This window comes from Lycorma delicatula, chromosome 2, assembly GCF_047948215.1.
Source record: "Lycorma delicatula isolate Av1 chromosome 2, ASM4794821v1, whole genome shotgun sequence".
NCBI classification, from domain to species: domain Eukaryota; kingdom Metazoa; phylum Arthropoda; class Insecta; order Hemiptera; family Fulgoridae; genus Lycorma; species Lycorma delicatula.
Window position 1 is genome coordinate 107832747 of NC_134456.1, and position 20402 is coordinate 107853148.

At 31.5% G+C, this 20402-nt stretch overlaps 1 protein-coding gene across 5 annotated transcripts in view; it reads left to right on the plus strand.

Moving 5' to 3' along the window:
* LOC142319084 (uncharacterized) overlaps positions 1 to 20402 on the plus strand; it is a 118942-nt gene that overhangs the window by 53434 nt on the left and 45106 nt on the right. For 4 of the 5 annotated variants that reach the window (XM_075355963.1, XM_075355966.1, XM_075355968.1 and 1 more), the window contains exons 9-12: positions 72 to 254; positions 5289 to 5573; positions 9108 to 9269; positions 14284 to 14465. In XM_075355963.1, coding sequence (XP_075212078.1) covers positions 72 to 254; positions 5289 to 5573; positions 9108 to 9269; positions 14284 to 14465 — 812 coding nt within the window. The remainder of the gene's footprint in view (positions 1 to 71; positions 255 to 5288; positions 5574 to 9107; positions 9270 to 14283; positions 14466 to 20402) is intronic. The other variant, XM_075355965.1, reaches the window with a different exon arrangement.

A 20402-nucleotide genomic window follows, 5' to 3' on the forward strand; every position in this document is an offset into this window, starting at 1 on the left:
TGTTATGGTTATGTATCTAAGGATAAAATCTTTGTGGACATGTATTATATTTAGGACTTTATTTGTCGTAGAAGCGGATACAAAGAAGTTACAAAAGGATAAAAACCAAGATCAAGGAGGTCCTCCCCCATTACGACAATCTCATAGTACATCAAGTTTATCAAATAGTTTACCTCCTACAAGAAAGACAAGTGCACCTTCCCAAGATAACCACGCACATGCGCATCCTCTCACAACATCTACCTCATTATCAGGTTGGTAGTTAATAAATTGATTTCTTTTACACATATGATCTTTTTATAACAATATAAATACAGGATTAAAAGTAATAGCATTTATTTTATGGGACTATTCTGTTTTTCATTGGGTATTGAAATTTATATCTACTAATAATTTAATGATAAATTAAATGATATATAAATAGGATTTTATTTTGAAAAAAAATTTATTTATTGAAAAATAAAAGGCAAATATAATTTATTTTTCTACATAGTTCTCTGCTTTAGAAATACATTTTTCCCAGCGAGAAGTAAGTTTTTTATCACAGCATCGTAGAATGAAGCTGGTTGTGTCAGGAGCCAATTGCGCACAAATCCCTCCACGCCCTCATCATCTTCAAATCATTGCCCTCCTAGACTTTCTTTAAGCGGCCCAAACAAATGAAAATCGCAGGGCAATAGGTCCGGGCTGTAGGGAGGATGATCAAGTCGAGTCCAGTGCATTTCTTCTAGTTTTGAGACCGTTAGAGCTGCAGTATCGGGCCTAGTGTCATGGTGGAGGATGGCCTCACGAATTGGTTGTGCTCATCTTTTGTGGCAATATGCAGCCCTCAAAAGCTCGCATTAATAAGCAGCATTAATTGTGCATCACTGATGCAAAAAATCAATGAGCAAAATGCCTTGCGAGTCGAAAAAAAAGTGGTTGAAAGAACCTTACCAGCTGTCAGTCGAGTCTTGGCTTTCACTGGGGCTGGCTCCCCTTTCCTCTGCCACTGCATACTGGTTTATTTCAACTGGGGAGTGTAGTGGTGGACGTATGTTTTGTTGCAGGTAATGATCCGACTCATAAATGCATCACCTTTTGCAAACCTAGCAGTAAGCCTCAACTTGCAACAAAACATCTCAACTTGTGATATGTGGTCAAAAGGCAAGTGACCCATCTGGCACACACTTTACGGAACTGTAGGTCGTTTTTGTTAATAGCTTGACAGCTCCCATAACTTACTATGATACGTTCTGCAGGTTTAGATACTCTCATCGGTAAATAGTCTTCAAGAATTTTTCAAATTGTATGAATGTTTTCATCTGTAATGCTGGTCTCAGGACAGCGAAGTCCTTGACAATGTCTGGTCCTTGAACTGTGTAGTCAATCTCCAGAAAATTTCCATTGCTTGAACTCATTCACGAGCAAAAATTTTATAATTACGTGTTGCGCAGTGGAGGGTTGCACCTCTTGCTCCACCCCTGACGGGGAGTCTTATTCTTTAAGAATTTGGTGATTGGCGTCCCCATGGGCCTAGTCTCTGCAGCTTTTCTTCCCACTACACACTGAACTGCAGAACACTTTACACTATACATATATACTACACCAATAACACTATAAAAATTACAACATATACCCTTACACAACTGTACAATAACACCCTACACTGATTTCTTACATTTACACTCGGTGGTGTTGTGACATCTCATGAAACACAATCGTAACCCAATGTGGGAACTATTGTGCTGATGGGTGAATGGCTCTATGTAGGAATTCTTGAACGATGTCCTCTGGGCACCAGGGCGAACCCAGTTGTATTTTGCAGAGAGCACACTCTAGTACGTGTGCGCTCTGCTGGAGTGGTCCGTTTTATCGTCGGTACTCATGGGACTAAAATTTCAGTTCCAAATACAAATATTTTGATGGTTGGTGGTCCATATGAAAAAACCACCAAACATAGTCTTGTGAAGAGGCCTCGTTCAGCTTTGTCTGACTAGGATAAAAGTCCTGTGGAAGAGAATTACAAATCATTAGACATGAATATTAAATATTAGATTCATTGTTCTCCGAAATAGTCAGGAAAGTGGCTCCCTCCAAAAGGTTTCGCCTTCGTGATAAACAAAGCAATAACAGGTGCAAGTGGTTCCCCGAAGAACATCAGAAAATTACGTGATGGATTGATTCTGATTGAAACCTTCAATGATGAGCAGAGTCGATCTATCTTACATCTCCATAATACGAGCAATATAATACAGGGTAATTTTCTGCTGAGATCTTATGAATATAGATGTCAGTGAAATAGCTGATGAGCTCCGTGCCCAAGATGTTATAGAAGTGAAGCATATAATGAAAAGACAGAGCGGAATGGAAGAACCAACACCTTTTATACTGACTTTCAACGTTCCAGTCCCACCAGAAAAAATAAAAATTGGTTATCTTTCAGTTAGAGTATGACCTGTCATTCCCAACCCTTGATGATGTTTTAACTGCCAAGGATATGGTCACACTACAACATCTTGCTTGAAAGAAGATGAAAAATGTGCTAATTGCAGTGGTTCGCATACTGCTCGCTCTTGAGATTGCCCAACTTTTAAGGAAGAAAAGGAAATTCTCAGAATCTCTACCAAGCAGAAGCTGTCTTTTCAGGCAGCACGCAGAGAATATAAAAAGACAATTAACTCACAGAACCTGGTTAAACCAGATGTATCTTTTGTCACTGCTACATCAAAACAAGCTCCTACAAATTTAATCAGCAGTGTGGCTCCTGCAATCAGCTAAAAAAAGTTGTTAAGATGTTATCTGATCAAGTTGTTTTACTTACAGCCACTATTTCAGAGCTGACGAAGATGAACAAAAAGTCATTAGTTCTAGTTAGTAGATCCAACAGTGGGATCCCTCTGAAAGTTCCTGTCTCCAACGTTTTACCTGTATGGGCAGGAGTAAAAACAGCTAGCAGTAAACCGTCTAATAAACTCCCTGTTAAGAGAACCCATGTAACCACTCCATCGGGGATGTCATCTGTGACTTCCCATTCTTCCAACTCTTCCTCCATCACCTCATGTACTGGAGGATATGGTTGAGGAACTGCCTGACCCCAGGACATCTGAGTTCTTTAAAATCAAAAATACAAAAAAGAAAAAACTGGATCACATAAACTAACTTTTATATATTTTCCTACAATTTGGTATCTATAAGTACCTTTACTTACGAACATTATTCAGTGGAATGTTACAGGTCTTTGGTCTGGCATTGAAGATTTTAGAATATTGGTGCGTGCACATGAACTACTAATGTACTTCCAAGAAACATATCTTTTATAACAAGGTGCAGTAACACTCAGCCTATTTCTTTGAGAGATACGACTGTCTAGTAGACAGTAGAGAGAGTGGTAGAGTTGCTATTTTCATGAGGAATGAGATGCTGGCTTCAAGGATTCCACTAGCCACCTGTATTCCTGTTATTGCTGTGAAGGTCTCAATCCCCTTCAAATTGCATATCTGCAGTTTGCATTTTTCACTAAACTCTTAGTTTAATGCTCTTCTTTTCTTTCTTTTTCCTGTTTAGCCTCCGGTAACTACCGTTTAGATAATACTTCAGAGGATGAATGAGGATGATATGTATGAGTGTGAATGAAGTGTAGTCTTGTACATTCTCAGTTCGACCATACCTGAGATGTGTGGTTAATTGAAACCCAACCACCAAAGAACACCGGTATCCACGATCTAGTATTCAAGTCCGTGTAAAAATAGCTGGCTTTACTAGGACTTGAACGCTGGAACTCTCGACTTCCAAATCAGCTGATTTGGGAAGACGCGTTCACCACTAGACCAACTCGGTGGGTTTGAGTTCAATGCTCTAGAAATGTCAAATCTCACGCAAATCCCATCACCTATATCCCATTGTTAATAGTAGAAGATTTCAATGCCCACCATATTTCCTGGGGTTCATCTTTCTGCTCCTCTCTAGGAAATATGATAAACAGAGTGAGACAAGGCTTGGACCTTTGTCTAACTAAATGATTGGACACACATATTCATGTCCTTATCATCTTGTACATTGTCCAACATTGACTTCTCCATATGCTCACAGAGTTTACTCCCTTGTCTTGAATTGGTCTGTTTGTAATGGCTTTCATAGCAATGATCACAGGCCAATTATTATTGCTTTTGGTGTCAACCACAAGGAAAAAAATGGCCGCAGAGATGGATTGTTGAAAAAGCAGATTGGAATGGTTACCATAAAGCCTTCCTATCACAGTATGACGATGGCACAGACATCCTTGATCAACTTTCCTCTTTTACGTCCTTGATAATTGAGAATGCTATCAGATATATCCCACAAACATCATGAAACCCAAGATGTCTTTCCATTCCTTGGTCGAATGATGATTGCCAAAATGCTATTAGCAATCAACAGGCACTGCGCAGATTTAACCGTAGGCGTACAAATGAGCATGTAGATTTGTACCATAAGACTAGAGCGATATGTCATCAAGTATTCTTGAACGCTAGGGGGAAGTACGTGGACACCATCTGAAGCACTACTACCATTCTTGGAATTTCATTTAGATTTGAAAATTGTAACAGGTAATCAAATTTTTCATAACTATTATTTATATTTTGCAGAATTTAAAATGTTCAGTTTTGAAAAAATATCACAATTGAAAAAAAAACTTTTAAAAAACATATTAGCAAATTTAATGCACTTATCAGCATTTATGTTATAGATAGGAATTTCTATAAATTCAGACTGTTTGAAAATTATTGAATTTATTCCTAGAAAGTAAAACAAATTATTACTGGTATTAATATAAAATGATAGATTTCTTTTTCAGTTAACTACATACAAACTGTATATTTAATCTTTATTAATTATTTTCCAAAAAAAAGTCTAATGATCAAAGAAATGACTTATAATTTCCTATTTAGTTAAAAACAGCACTTAAGTTAAAATAAAAATCAGTTTGGTGCAACAATATCAAACATTGAATTATATCAGTTCTTTTCAGATCACTGTAACTTAAAAACAAAGAAATAATTATTTTGATTTTTACTCATTTATATTTGAAAAGAATTTGTATTTTAAATAATAAAATGTAAACTAATATGTATTGGTGAAGGAAAACCACAAGAGGTAAGAAGTAAAGACAGAAGTCTTTCAACATTTGTATGAACGTATGGAACAGAGTTTTTCTGTAGAATTATATTTCATCAGGGACTAACTATTGAAATTTTATTTTTGCAACTTACATATATGAAAATCCTGTTTTATGTAGAAATTACAATATTTGATTAATATTTTTTCAGGTATGCCTGTTATGAAAAAAACTGATCCATTGCCTGATAAGACTGCTAGTCCTCCGACACAACCTGTGGTAGAAACACGTGTTCATAAACAACCTACTCCTCCTTTGCAAAAGCAGCAACAGCAACATCAACATCTTAGACAGCAACAAATGCTACTATTACAACAAAAACAACATCCCCCATCACCACTACTTTCACATTCTGTGTCAATGCCTGTACATAGTACTGAACCTCCTCATACTCGACCATCACCTGCCCCGTTAGTGTCTTCCAGCAGAACTGAAGGTAATACGAATTTCTGTGTGATAAATATTATCATGTGATTATTATTAATGATAGTTAATGATTTAGTTACCATTAATCACTTGACTGTTTGATTCATTCTGTTTGTCTTTCCTATTTTTTACTAATATTTTATTTATCAGATAAGTGGCTAGAACTTTTGCTGATCAGCTTGTGTGAAGCTCTATGATGATGTAGTATCCTGTTTTAAATTCAATTATAGTTTCTTTTAAATAGATAGAATGCCTATGTGCCTATGTTATTAATGAACCTCATTGGGGTATCAGAGCACTACATCATTGAATGCTAATCCAAGAATGGCTGGCTCAGTACTGCAATTGAGGAACTGTGATTGGGATTACAGCCTCCTTTGAGGTTGTTTAATATTAAAATAAACATTTATAGTCCTGCATTTTGATTATTTTGGTGTATATTCCCAATGCATGTTTATGGACTATATATGCAAAGCGGTTACTGTTTGTCCTATACAGATTTAATCTTTAACACTTCTTTTCTATGAAATATTAACCATTAAAGAATTAAGGAATTTCTTACAGCTTTTATCATTATACCAGACTTTAACAAGTGGAGGATTATATGGTTGGTTGATATGTGTATTAATAATATGTTTCCAATTTTTACCTGAATTGTTCAGCCAATCTTAAGCAAATATAATAACTGCTGTCATTTAACATCTTAGAAATGTTCTTAGACAGGACCTTCTGTCTACACTGTTGCAACAGAATACTCTATACTTCTTATACACTTGTACAAAAATAAATGTAAATACTTGTTTACTTGTACACTTGTTTTGAAATAAATGTAAATTTCTGCATTTTTAAACACTTAATTTCAAAATTCTGAAAACAGTTGTAATACAAGGGCTATTTGGAAATTAGCTTCCGCCCTCGGTATTGTACAAAGGAGTGGGATTAGCAATTTTATCTTTGAACTGCTGATTGGCCCGGTTCAGTGGGATTTTATTTGAAATACTACTCGCTTGTTTGTTTTGTAAAATTGTTGTTTGAAATGGTTGCTGTCAAAAAATTCCGCCGACTGTGAAGTGTCTGCTGTCATTTGTTTCCTTCGTGCCAAAAACTTGTCAGCTCCTGAAATTCATTGCGAACTTTGTGTAGTATATGGAGTGAATATCGTAAGTGATTGTGCGGTAAGACAATGGTGCCCTGTGTATTGGGAAGGTCAAATAATCATTCACAACAATGAAAGAAGTTGACGATTCTAAGTTGTCACAGATGATTTTGTTGCAAGTTTCAGTGTGAAAATTTGAGAAAATCATAGAGTCATAACAACAGAATTATCCAAATTTTTGCTTGCAAGTTGCACAGTGCTGTAAAAAAATGATGTGGCATACTGAGTTCAGGCATTGTTTTTCTTTATGGCAACACTCGCTCGTGTTCTACAGTATGCACTCCAAGCTAAATTGATAATTTCAAATGGGAGTTGTTTAACCATTCTCCATACAGCCCTGATTTGGCTCCTAATGATTTTCACCTTTCCCAAAAATGAAGAGATGATTAGCGACGCAGAATTTTGAAAATGACATGGAATTGAAAAAATTTGGATGGCAATTTTATAGAAAAGTAGCTAAAAGATGTATATAGCTATAAAATATATAAGTATATAAAAGATTTATATAATACTTCTTTTTTATTAATTGGTGTCTTTTAATAACAAATCAGAAGAGTTACTTTGTGAATAACCCTTGTGTTTATTGGAAAAGGTTGTGGTGGCATACCAAAATTATAAGTTGAAAGTATTTTAATTAAATGCTACTGGTAGTTTCTAATAGGTTGGGAGATAAAGTTTCAGAGTCTATTGATAACAATGTTGAAATATTAATATTTATATGAAAATTATTAGTGTTTCTGATATAACCTAATGTCTGATTAAATAAAGTAAGTATGAAATGAATCTTTATTAATGATGCTATTTATTTTTCCTGTGGGTGATGACCCTGATTGATGTACGTTGAAAAAATGCGCTACAATTATTATTAAAATGAATGGTAAAAAAGTAATTATAATTAATTGGTATTAGTTTTGTTTATGGTTATTTGCAGTGTTTTCCAGATTTATTAAATGATTATTTCAAATTTGTTATTACTGTTACTCCTCAAAGTGTATTTATTTTCATGGTAAAACATAACTTGTAAATCTGTAGGTATTAAAAGCTAAAATATTAATAATAATAATAATCTTCAGTGGTAAAGGCATTTCCTTAAGTTGAAATATGAAGTTTATTGCTATGAATAAATGGGTTACAAAATTTATTGAGATTGTACCCAACATTATTTAATAGAACAAAAAAATGTAACAGACTGCTGACAATTCATGCATTTATCCTTATTTTACATTTTCAGTTTTTAGGATACTGCTGCCTGTGATAATGTGGGCATCAGGTTGCAAAAATGCAGTTAACCCATGATTTACACCTGTTTATTTTGAACCTTCTTTTGCGTTTTTAGTGTTCTACTTTAGAAAAAACTTTTTAATTCTAAAAAATTTATTATGTTAAATTTATTTAATTAACTTACTGTGCATAATATCTATTTTGTTGTTATTTTCATATACTGCTCCGATATTATTTATTTTAACACTACAGATATAAATATTTCAATGAATAAAATATTATTTAAATGTTTCTTTAAACACATAGCGTCAGTATTTTAATTCTAGAACTTGCAACCTTTTTTTCTTTGAAAATAATGCATGTAAAGTACGATCAGTGAACCTTATTGTTATGTAAGATGTAATTTTCTGTTTATAACATTTTTAATTATAGAAAATGTATTATTTTAATCAGATAATTTTTGTTTACATTAGCAGCAAATCTTTTCCTTTTATTACAGTCCCCTATTTTTCAAGTAACTTGAAATTTTCACTGAAAAACGGATCTATATAATGGAAATTGTTGATAATAACATACTCAGTAATATCGACCATTTTCTACCATATCATATTTCTGACCTTGTTGGAATTTCTTTTGTGACATTCACCTTATGTATGTCATTTAACAGCCTGTGAGACCAATTGAAGCAATAATTGTGTGTTATCTTCATTTTGAATCGGACATGTTCTTTTATTTAACCAATTTATATTGTGTAAAGTATGGTTAACAAACCAGCAGATAGTAACAAAAAATTGCATATTTTCAAATTTCACATTACAATGTGAAAACTAAATTTGTGTGTGTGTTTTGCTTAAAATAAATTGATAAAAAGCATTGAAATTTTTCATGACTAAAACTTGTAGAAAATATCTTTCTTATTAACTTTAAACCTAAGAAATATCTCTATGGTAGTCACGTTTAAAAGTATTTCATTAGCTTATATAAGATGGCTTGAGTTATTTTCATCTCATCAGTATGTAATAAATGTTGAATTTTTATCACTTTTTCCAATTTTTTTCTTTTCCCAACTGTTGCATTAGTACATAAATTCCATTCAGCCGTGAAAGTATTAAAAATGGTGTCTTGATGTGGTATTATGCTTTATCTGATTTTGATTTTATTACTCAGATACTGCAGAACCAGAAGTAATGAAAAGGATGCAGGAGACTGTAGATAAGCTAGTAGAAGGAGAAGAACCAACACATATTCAAAAATCAGTTAGTCTTTCAGTATCTCGTGTTCCCGAAAGTGATCAATGGTTCTACACAGATCCACAGGGTGAAGTACAAGGTAATTTGAAGATGATTCAAAGTGAAAAATTTGTTCCTTTTTATTTATCATTATTACTTAAATTCTCAAGTAATAATTAAATATTCTAGTTTTATTTAGTTCATAATAAGCATTATTAGGCATTAAAACATGTTTGTGCCCAAGTTTAAGGTAACATCATGATCTAAGAGGTTTAGTTTCTTTTTTTTCTTCTAGCAGTTGTTTTTTTTTCTCTTTGACTTAAGGTGAAGCTATATTTTACTTGGATAAGGTATGTTTGAAGAAATAAACCAGTATCCGAAGAACTAAAAATATTTAGGTCTATTTAAAATACTGGGTGATCCAAAAACAGCTTCACGATTTTAAAATATTTAAAAATTTATTTGGTTAACTTACTTATTCAGATTCAGTTAGGATCTCATTTTTACAGCAAAACACATCAGGTTTTGACTCTTGTAGTTCATTAGTACAAATTCAGCATTAGTGTTAAAAATGGATACATCTATTGATGTGGAAAGTGCTCACTGTGTGCTTTATTTTCACAATTTGGAGTCAGCAACTGCAGTTCAACATGATTTTCATAGAAAGTATGCTAGGGAGCAATATACTCCCAGTAGGTAGTACAATTTCAATTAACCACACATTTCAGGAACGGTCGAACTGAGAATGTACAAGACTACACTTCATTTACACTCATACATATCATCCTCATTCATCCTCTGAAGAATTATCTAAACGGTAGTTGCCGGAGGCTAAACAGGAAAAAGAAAGGTAGTACAATTTATTCTAGTAGCTATACAATTTACTCTTGGCACCAAACCTTTACTGTGACAGGTTGTTATGAAATACACTAAATCACGAAGTCGTCAATGCGTCCCTGAAACTGCTTTGGAACAATTCAGAGAAAGCTTTGCACTTAATCTGAAGAAATCAACTCTACATGCGTCATGTGAGACTGGCATTCTACAAATGACTGGTGTGTATTATGTAAAGGATCGCACTTAAAGCCATTCAACCTAACTATGGTTCAACACATTATAAAGATGACAACAAAGTTGCTTGGCTGCAGTTCTGTGTGCAAATGATGGATAGAATTGCAAACAAAACATTTTTAGACGATGTAATTTTTAGTGACGAGTCAATATTTCACATCAGTGGCAAGGTGAACCCCATAACTGCCAAATATATAGGGTAGAAAAAACCATTGTGAAACTTTGCAGCATATTTATGAAAGCCTTAAGGTTAGACTGATAGCTTTATAGAGACTGTACTTTTTCCAGGAGGCAATCATAAATGGTATTTATCTGGACATTCTTCAAAATTTTCTAATAACTTAGTTAGATGATGGTAACCAAGATGGATGCCATTACTAACAGCAAGAGGGAGCACCACCTAGAAGCCCGAAACTTTTTTGATACACGATTCCCAGGTCGGTGGATTGTCGTGAAGGTCCAGTTGCATGCCCACCTCACTCCTCAGATTTGACCCTGCTAGATTTTTTCCTGTAGGTTTTCATTAAATTCGGGTTTATGTACCATCTTTGCCTGCTGATTTTGTTGAGCTAAGACTTTGCACAAATGCCGCAGCTGCAGAGGTAACACCCAAATTGCTGGCTACAAGTCTGGAATGAAATTGACTTCTAGCGGGATGTATGTTGCATTGCAAATGGAAGCAATTACAAACCAATGTGAATGTTAGGTGGCAAACTTGATGTGGTTTTTTTTTTAAATCAGACCTCAATCGAATTTGTAAGTTTTCTCAATAAATTTTTATATGCTTTTAAAGTTTAAGTCCTTTTTGAATCACTCGTTATAGTAAGTATGATGATAATATAGTACCACAGTATAATATAATATTTTTGGTATCATTTTAGTTTTTTGTAAATAAAAACATTTAACACATTGAATTGAATGTAGTTGTGCAAATCAATGATTATTCCAGCAATGGATGTTACTAACTACTTTTTGTGGTATAAATGTTCTGGCATGACTTTTACTGTGTGAATCGCAGGTTGATATTCCTAAATGTTCTGTTTTTGTGAAAAGTTGTTCCAGAAGTCCTTTTTCAGCTGTTTCCCATACTTCAATATTACTTTGGTGGTTTATTAAAAAATGTATGAATTTTTTATATATTTACTATTGTTTTTGTAGGGGAAATGACTAAATACTTTTATTCAATTGTTTTCATCTGTGATAGTTAAAAAATAACATTTCAGATATTGGTGTGTATTATTACTGTATTCTTAAAGAATGACAACATTCACTCTTTCACCTGGACTAAAATTACTAGTAATTAAATAACAAAATTACTTAGACTTATTTACATGGTTTTTAGGAAAAAATAAATGTAGAATATCATATTATCAAAGATAAGAGTTAAATTAGAAAAAAAAAATTAAAGTCTAGAATCCAAAATAAAATCTGTTATGTTCAGATTAATAGAAAACATAATAAAAAAGGTATAAGTAAGAATAAAGATAAAGGAAGATAATAAAAAAGATAAAGAAAGTAATAATAAAAAGTTGTAGTAAATTGCAATCTATACAAAAATAAAAATGTTTTGTAATAAAAAGGAAAAAGTAATAGCTGAAATTAAAAGCTTTATTGACAAAAATACATAAAGAATTTTGAAAAGTACATGATAACATATTCATATTGCCTTTTTTTGATAGTTTCAAAGCATTTACTCATGCACAGAGGAAATTGGCCTGTATGATTGGAGCAGTAATATAAAATATATTTTTATTTTTCATTCATATAGAATGAAAATTTCACCTATTTAGTAGAGGATTGCAAATGAGGGATAGGTAAACCTGTAATGTTTCAAATTACCCTGATTTATAAAAGGGAAGGATCTAAGACTTAATATGACAGATATCAACATTTAAAAAAAAATGTGGATTCTGAACAGATTTCAGTTATAAAATATGCTTATTTATTAAGCATAAATGAAACACATGAATGGGTAGCTTTTTGTACTATTTTAAGTGTTTTCTTTTGATAGAATAATATGACATTTGATTCATATGATTGATGCCAACCAATATAATATTCATTATATTTCAAAACAGTTTCAACTTTTGAAATTGTTGTGTTCAATGGGTGGTAACAACAATGTGTCCAAAATTTGGAAATTATCATCAGTACATCTGTTCTATCTGAACAACTTAGCTACTTCACCTTGTTTCAGTTTCTTCATTGAAACACCTTGGGATTTGTTTCTTGTTTTTACTCATTTGTAACTGTCTTCCATTTTGAAAGGTTTTGGATGAGGTTCATATTCTTTTCATAGTGGAGCATAAATAATGAATGGCCTTTATCCATCTTCCTATCCATTATTTTATGAACAATTTTTTCAATGGTCCCTCATCAAAAAGTTCTGGATTGAAAGTTGCTTTATAAATGTTGTACCTATACTAAATAAAGATGCTAATCTCCCAAGCAATTATGAACGGTGGGTTAGTTGTGCCTACAGACTGATCTGGATACTTTCCTGCTCAATGTTTGTCAAGAAAATCAGGCTTATCCTTGTAGGGTATCCTTTTAGGGTTATATTATTTAGTTAAAAAAACTTTTATTCTTCCATCTATAAAAAGCATATTGTGTATTTTGGATTAACAGAAAAATCAATAATTAAAGAATTTTGGATTACACATGGTTGCCAACTTTTCTTGTTTCCCAAAATTTGTTAAAAATAACAAATTTTAGAGTACCATGTTTGTAATTTTTTAAATAGTTAAATTTTTTTTTAATTTTTATATTTTTTAGGTTTGTTTAAAAAGTGTAACAATTAAATTATCTCTTGTAAATGAAAGTATTTCTGTCAAGTGTCAGTGGTAAAATGTTTTCATCTATTCCATATGTTGTGGTAAAAATTAATGGTTTATGCAAATATGAAATATGTAAGCATAAATGTGTCAATGTAGGAGCTGTGCAAAATGATTATGACTGAGAAAAGGAATTTATTGTTTCTATTTAATTATATTACTGTTTAATAATTCAAATGTAAAATACCAATTGTGTTTAGATTATTAGAATATTTTGGTTTTTAGGGTATAAAATTCATAAATAAACTATTGCTTATTATGAGAAATCGATGGTTTATCTTGATAACATGTATTATTCTACAAGTTTTTTCGTTGTATTCTGCTAACCCTACTATTTAGGCTGCTTTGTCTTAAAAAAAAAAAAGAATTGATTTGTTTGTGTGGAATATTTTTGTTTCTTGTTACACTTCACAGTCTGATATACATGGTTTTTAATAAAATCATGTGGCCTGTTTTACTTATGTCTGATTTAAAAATCATCCTTATTTGTCATTAAAAAAACTTGCTTTCTCTCTCAAAACTCTCTTGTTTCAACAGGTCGCTTTCTAAAGTTCTCTTGACATAAGGATTTTTCTTTAGATTTTAGTTGTTATTCCTTTCTGTGGCCTCACTCGTTTCTTTAGAGTAGAGTAGAGTAGAGTTTTCTTGGGTCATAAGTTATAAATCTTCAGTGGAATATCTGCTGTTACTTGAAATAGCATTTTCGTCATTCTGATTTATCTAATATTTTGCATTTCTTGTGAAAAGACAATGTTGAATATTTGCATATTTATATATATATTTTTTTTTACATATTAGTTTTTCTACATATTAAGACCACATATTTATATATTCTTATTTATATATCCTACATTGCTGTCACTACCATAATTGATATATCACTGATTTTATTTGGTATATGGAATAAGATATAATGTAGATTCAGCGATGCAATCGGTTAATAATTCATTAAAAAATGAAAAATCATTTTTTTAATTTTTTTAGGATTTTTTGTTTGTAAAGGTTGTACAAAAAATGTAAAAATAATTAATCTTTTTTTAAGTGCAGTGTATGTTTGGATTACCACAATGTATTTTATCAGGCTTTTGATTTGCTATATAAATCTATTTATTAAGTATTAAAATAATTGTATATTTTATATTATTATTATAATATATTACATTAAATTATTTCATGTATTTACCTTTTCTTTCTTTTTTTTTGTTTTAGGACCATTTTCATCTGCAGAAATGAGCGAGTGGTATAAGTTAGGTTATTTCAGTTTTAATTTGATGGTTAGAAGAGCTGATGAACATCACTTTACTGCACTGGGTGATCAAATTAAGAAGTATGGCAAGATTCTTTTTCTTTCTGATCCACCTCCAACTGTACCTGCTCCTGCACTTCCTCCGGTAATTGAAAATAATTTTAATCTTTTTAAATGGCTTTGCTGATTGCTAATTGTTTGCTTTTACCTTATAGGACTTGTTTAATGACAGCCTGTTCATTTTTTGTAAAATATTCTAAAACACAGTACCTTTGAAGACATCTGAGTTATACTACTGTGTTAAAGGTTTCTGACAACTGAGGTGTAATACCGATTGTTACTGAGGTGTAACGGATTTTGTAGAAAAGCATTTTTTTTTTTCAGTGGGTTAACTATTCTATAAATATTTGAATACACTTTTCATCTATTGGTATAATGCAGTTCTATTGTAGTGACTTCTGATAAAGTGAGTTTTAACATACTGATGAGAAATGATGCCTTGTAGAGATTAAGCATGGTCAGCTTGTAACTTGAGAACTTATGTGTAACATGAAACAAACTAACTAACCATTTGGCTCTTAATAGACATTTTAAAGATGGATTGTATGGATTATAAGTTGAGGAAATAAGCATCTCTCTAATGAATAATGTTTTTTCAATGTTAATATTGATTTAGTTTTAGTCAAGTAAATTTTTTCAGACATATATTTAATCTTTTACTATTGTGCTGAAAAGCTGTTCAAATTTCTACCCAATTTCTCTCCTCCCCCCTCTCTGTCTATCTGTCTCTGTCTCTCTGTGTACATATTTATTTTTATAAAATCAATTCTTTTAAGAATCATATTCCTTTGTACTAATATACTAAATTATATTTATTTGATCAACTTAAGTACAGAACAATAAATAAAGTAGGATGACACTTACCTTATTTTATGATACTTTCAAAAAACATTTTCACGAATTTCTCACATCATCCATCAGTTGCAATACATTTTTTCCAAATTGTTCAACTCAAATTACATATTACACATAAATATTATAAAATTAAAAAAAATTTACTTTTTTTTATAAAAAACAATAAAAAAATTTGTTAAATTCATTCTTAGATTTTTTAAATATGAGTTATAAAAATCAATGATTCAAAGTTAACAAACTGAAATTAAAATTAAACATTTTTTTATATATTATATTGTATTTAAAAATTTTAAAATTAAAAATCTTGTAAAAAATAAAATTAATAATTAAACATTAAAAGTTAAAAATTACATATATAGAAATAAATAATTTGAATATACAAATATACATGTGGTCTAGCTAGCCAATGTTACAGTATGTACAGACTTGAAATAGAATTATGCATTAACAATGTCTGAAGGAGTGCTACCATCTATTGCAGCTTTTTTATAATCGAGTCATACTCATACTCTGAAGGTTGATCAAATTTAAATTTACTTTTATGTTTATGTATATATAGAATCTCTCTAAAATGTCTAAACTCCTATTATTTGTATTCACATATTTTTTAATTTCCACTATTTCCAGATTGGTTTGAATATCAGATACTAAATGTGTATACTTAATAAGAAGGTCAAAAACATTAGAGAAACCCAGTTTTCCATTTTTAAAATATCTAAAATGTTCAGAGAATCTAGTTTTGAAATATCTAATGGTTTTTCCTATTTAAGTATGGTTCACAGTCATTAAATTTTTTTTTTTTAATAAATGCCACTCAAATTGTATAAACCATGTATGTTGGGTAAATTATAACAAAAAACGAAACATAGCTCGTTTGCCAAAGTATTGGACTTTAATAAGAAAAAAATGAAAAACAATTAGTATTGTAAAATCTATAAAGATATGGACTTAATTTGTCACTTAAATGAATTTTTGGTTTCTCTTCAAAACTTAAAGTTTAGTAACCTTACATTGATTAAAGAAAATTCAATATCATGCAACATAATGTTATAACATAATACAATAATATAATAATACAATAATGCAATTCATCATGTTATAATGATTTTAAAACATAAAATCACAATATTAGTACACTGAATTTATTGCTACATTTTTTCCAATTAAGATATATAAAAAACAAAGCTAATACAGTTCTTAATGAAATCTATAAAATTGACAAGATTGACACAGCTTTGAATGAAACTGATTTAGATTATTTAAAAACTAAATCTAAATATATAAAACACAATATTAGATACAAAACATGTAATGATATGGAAATTGATTTAGATGAAGACTGTATATTATTTTCTTATGAAAATATTTTTGACGCATTACATAAATGTTCACTAAACATAACCATTTTCCATGTATTTTTGTGAAAAATTATGCTTCAAAATAGAAGTAACATCAGTAATCTTTGAAAACCACTAAAAACAAAATATTGCTCAAAATTAATGAAATATACCCAATCTTTGGGATTAGAATGCGATTATGTATGTGCATATTGCTTACAGAAATTTTGTAGATCTAATCCCAACTGCATGTATACTTAATACTTCAATACAAGAACTGATTGGAGCATCTGCATCGGCAATGGTCGTTTATTCATTAATCTTAAGTAAAAATTCATAATTAGGTTTAATTATTTCAATTTCTGTCTAAACATCTCTATATATTAAAACTGCAACACCTTGTAAATGTAAATATTAGTTGTAAAAATTAGGTTAACATCTACAATGAAGACGCTTCAAAGACAATGTAAACACTGTACGCATTTTATTAAAATTCATTTTACGGTTAAGAGCAAAGTGTAAAAATATTAATGAATCAAAATTCACGAGGTTTAACATTTACGAATAATACGCAGCATCACGAATTTGTAATAACTAGGCTAAGGCCTCCAAAATCACCACACTAAATGAGAAAGAAAACGAAAAACGAGTCGCAGGCAGAACATCCGCACGCAGTAGAAGTCTGACCTGCACTGACGAAAGGTGGCGTGATGAAAAGAAGGGGAAGCAAACTAGGCCGTAGACAGAAGAGTGTGTGTGTTGACGACAACAGGTAGTGTGCAAGTGTTAGTGTGGAAAAGAAACAGCATAAATGGGACGCTTGGGAACGATTAGAGAAACGTGGGGAATTCGTGAACGATAAACATAACACTGGTTTTTTTTATAAACAAGCAGACCATTAAAAGAATTACGTAAGACTGATAAGATAATTTCTGAATATGAACAAGTTGAGGAATGACATCATCGCAGACAAAGAAAATTAGACTTCAAGGAACTTTGACAACAACATTAAAATTGGAGATAACAAAACAGTTATGACTAATTTGGCTAAATAGAAATTGTTTTTATGAATCATTACGACTACAGCAGACAAAACAAAAAATAAAAAATTACGGTGAACTTGACACTACGAGAAGACCTTGAATTTATTGGATTAAAGCTACTTTATTCATTGGCGTAAATAATGTATGTTATTTTTTAAATGTTTTATTATATGATTATTTGTCTGGTAAATTTATTTTTATCATAAACCTTTTTTATATTTTCAACAATATTATCTCTGTGTATACATATATATATATATATATATATATATATATATATATATATATAATATAATTTGATTCCTTGCTTACCTTTATTGTAGTCTATTATGGCTGCAGGTTTTGTGACAGGTTCTCCTGATCTATTACTTTTACCAGTTGATTTCATTTCTAATGTGTGTTTTGTGATAAGGAAATGGACATCACGCCTATCATTCCATTTTAAACTATCCTTCCATTTTTACTGTAATTCCACTTGAATTTTGTTTCCTAACTATCTGTCCTTTTTTTTATTTTTTGCTACATTAATTCTGTAGGTAAAAATTCTCAGTTGCTTCAAAGTGTGCCTAGCAAATGAGTATTCATTTGGATCAATAGATTTGCTAATGGCACAGATGTATAGTAATTGTAACAAATTATGGTGCGACCTTTAAACAAAAGTTTTTCTGCTAGTTGTACAACATTTTCTGCAATATCTCCACTATTTGGTCTACGAGACATTTTGCCTGAATATACTGCAGTTTGTAATGTATAACAAACAGGACTGCATAATTTATTTTTAATCCCATATTTATGAGACTTGTTTGGTAAATATTGCAGAAACAGTAATCTTCCTCTGAAAGGAATCATCATACTGTAAAAGGGATCAACAACAACTATCTCTCCTGGGGTGAACTTACTAGAAAACTATTCATGAATCATACCAAGCAGATTTTGTGTTTTGTGCAACCTACCATCAGTTGCTTATCTGTTTCCTGCCACATGAACAAATCTCAGAATCAATTGAAACCTGTTGCGACTCATCACCTTTGGTATGACAGTTTTTATACAGGATATTGGTAGACTAATAATCAGATATCTTGGGATATTTAACTACCCCCATATATATGATAATTTCAGAAAATTTCCACATTTCTTCTTCACATGTATTATTCCACTTCAACTGAGAATGAGTGTCTCTATTATTCTCTAAATAATTTGCTGCACTTTTATTGGTTTCTGTAACTATCATTTTTAATATTCGAGTAGTAAAAAATTGTTTATAAACTTGAACTATCAACAAATTTTGTTTATTATGTGGATAACTTTTATCATAATTATAATTTTCTCTGCCAGTAAAAGTTATATGTAAAGGTAATTTACCAGCTTCAACTTGCCATTCATCTGGAAATGACTGTGAGTAAGGTTGTGTAACAGTAGTGTCATATAAACTGTCATTATTATCATATTCTGATGAAGAGTTTGATAATAAAAATTCATCTGGCTGGAATTCTGAATGAGATGTAGAAAATAAACTCCTTTCATCATCACTCTCTTGAAGAGCAGATAAGAGTTCATTATCTGATAATACCTTACTACACTGTTTCCTGTTTGTAACTCCACTACAACCTAGATTAGGATCTATTTTTAAAAAAATTGTTCAATAATATAAAAAACGGTTAATAAATACCCTTTACTCTTAGAATATGTATTATCACATTAAAGTATATATTAGAACTATCTTAAGATTAGAATAAGTATCACTAACTTTTCATCACTAAATTATCAATTTCTTTAAGGTCAGTTTACATTACATTATGACTTGAAAAATGCTACATTAGCCTAATATTAGCTGTTATCTACTACATTAAAAATACTCAACACAAAAGTAAATAAAAATAGCACAAAATTAACTCTGAAGAACATAACTAAAGTTGATGAATATTCTTTAGAAAACAAGTAGTTCTAAATAAGGCGAACATTTGCAACAACTTTAAAATTGGCATTTTCTGCATACCGCAAAACAGATTAAAACATGTTCCTGTGAACCGTTCTCTTGTGATTCTGCATTAAAAAACACTATGTGTGAGGAATGCTGGTATTCCTCATGGTACAGATGTTATGAGACCTGAGTATGATCTCGTTGAGCGAGTGGATGAGGCAATTCGAGAAAATTGTCGGTTCACAATTTCTGTATTAAGTGATTTGTTTCCTGAAATTTCAAGGTCAGCTCTCTACACCATTGTGAGTGAGGGACTTCAGTATCACAAACTGTTGCAGAATGGGTTCCCAAGATGCTGTCCGATCATCACAAAGCAATGAGAATGGACGCCTCCCTAACATATCTCCAGCGCTACCATAATGAAGGAGAAGATTTTTTGAACAAAATTGTCACAGGGGACAAGACATGGGTCCATTTTGAAATTGAAGAAACCAAAAGAACAATCCAAACAGTGGTTGCATTCTCATTCTCCCAGTAAACCAAAGAAGTTCAAGCGAACCTTCTCCAACAGAAAGTGTCTGGCTACTGTATTCTGGGAATGGAGTTCTCTTGGTGGAATTCATGGGACATGGCATGACCATCACTGCAGCCTCATACTGCGTGACTCTTCAACGTCTACGAAGGGCAATTCAGAATAAGCGGAGAGGAATTCTGAATCTAATGTCATCAGGCATTGTCTTTCTCCATGACAATGCTTGGCCACACACTGCAGCTGTAACAAAGAAGCTCCTGTAGCGTTTTTGTTGGGAAGTGTTTGATCACCCACCATACAGCCCGGACTTGGCTCCATCCGATTTTCACCTCTT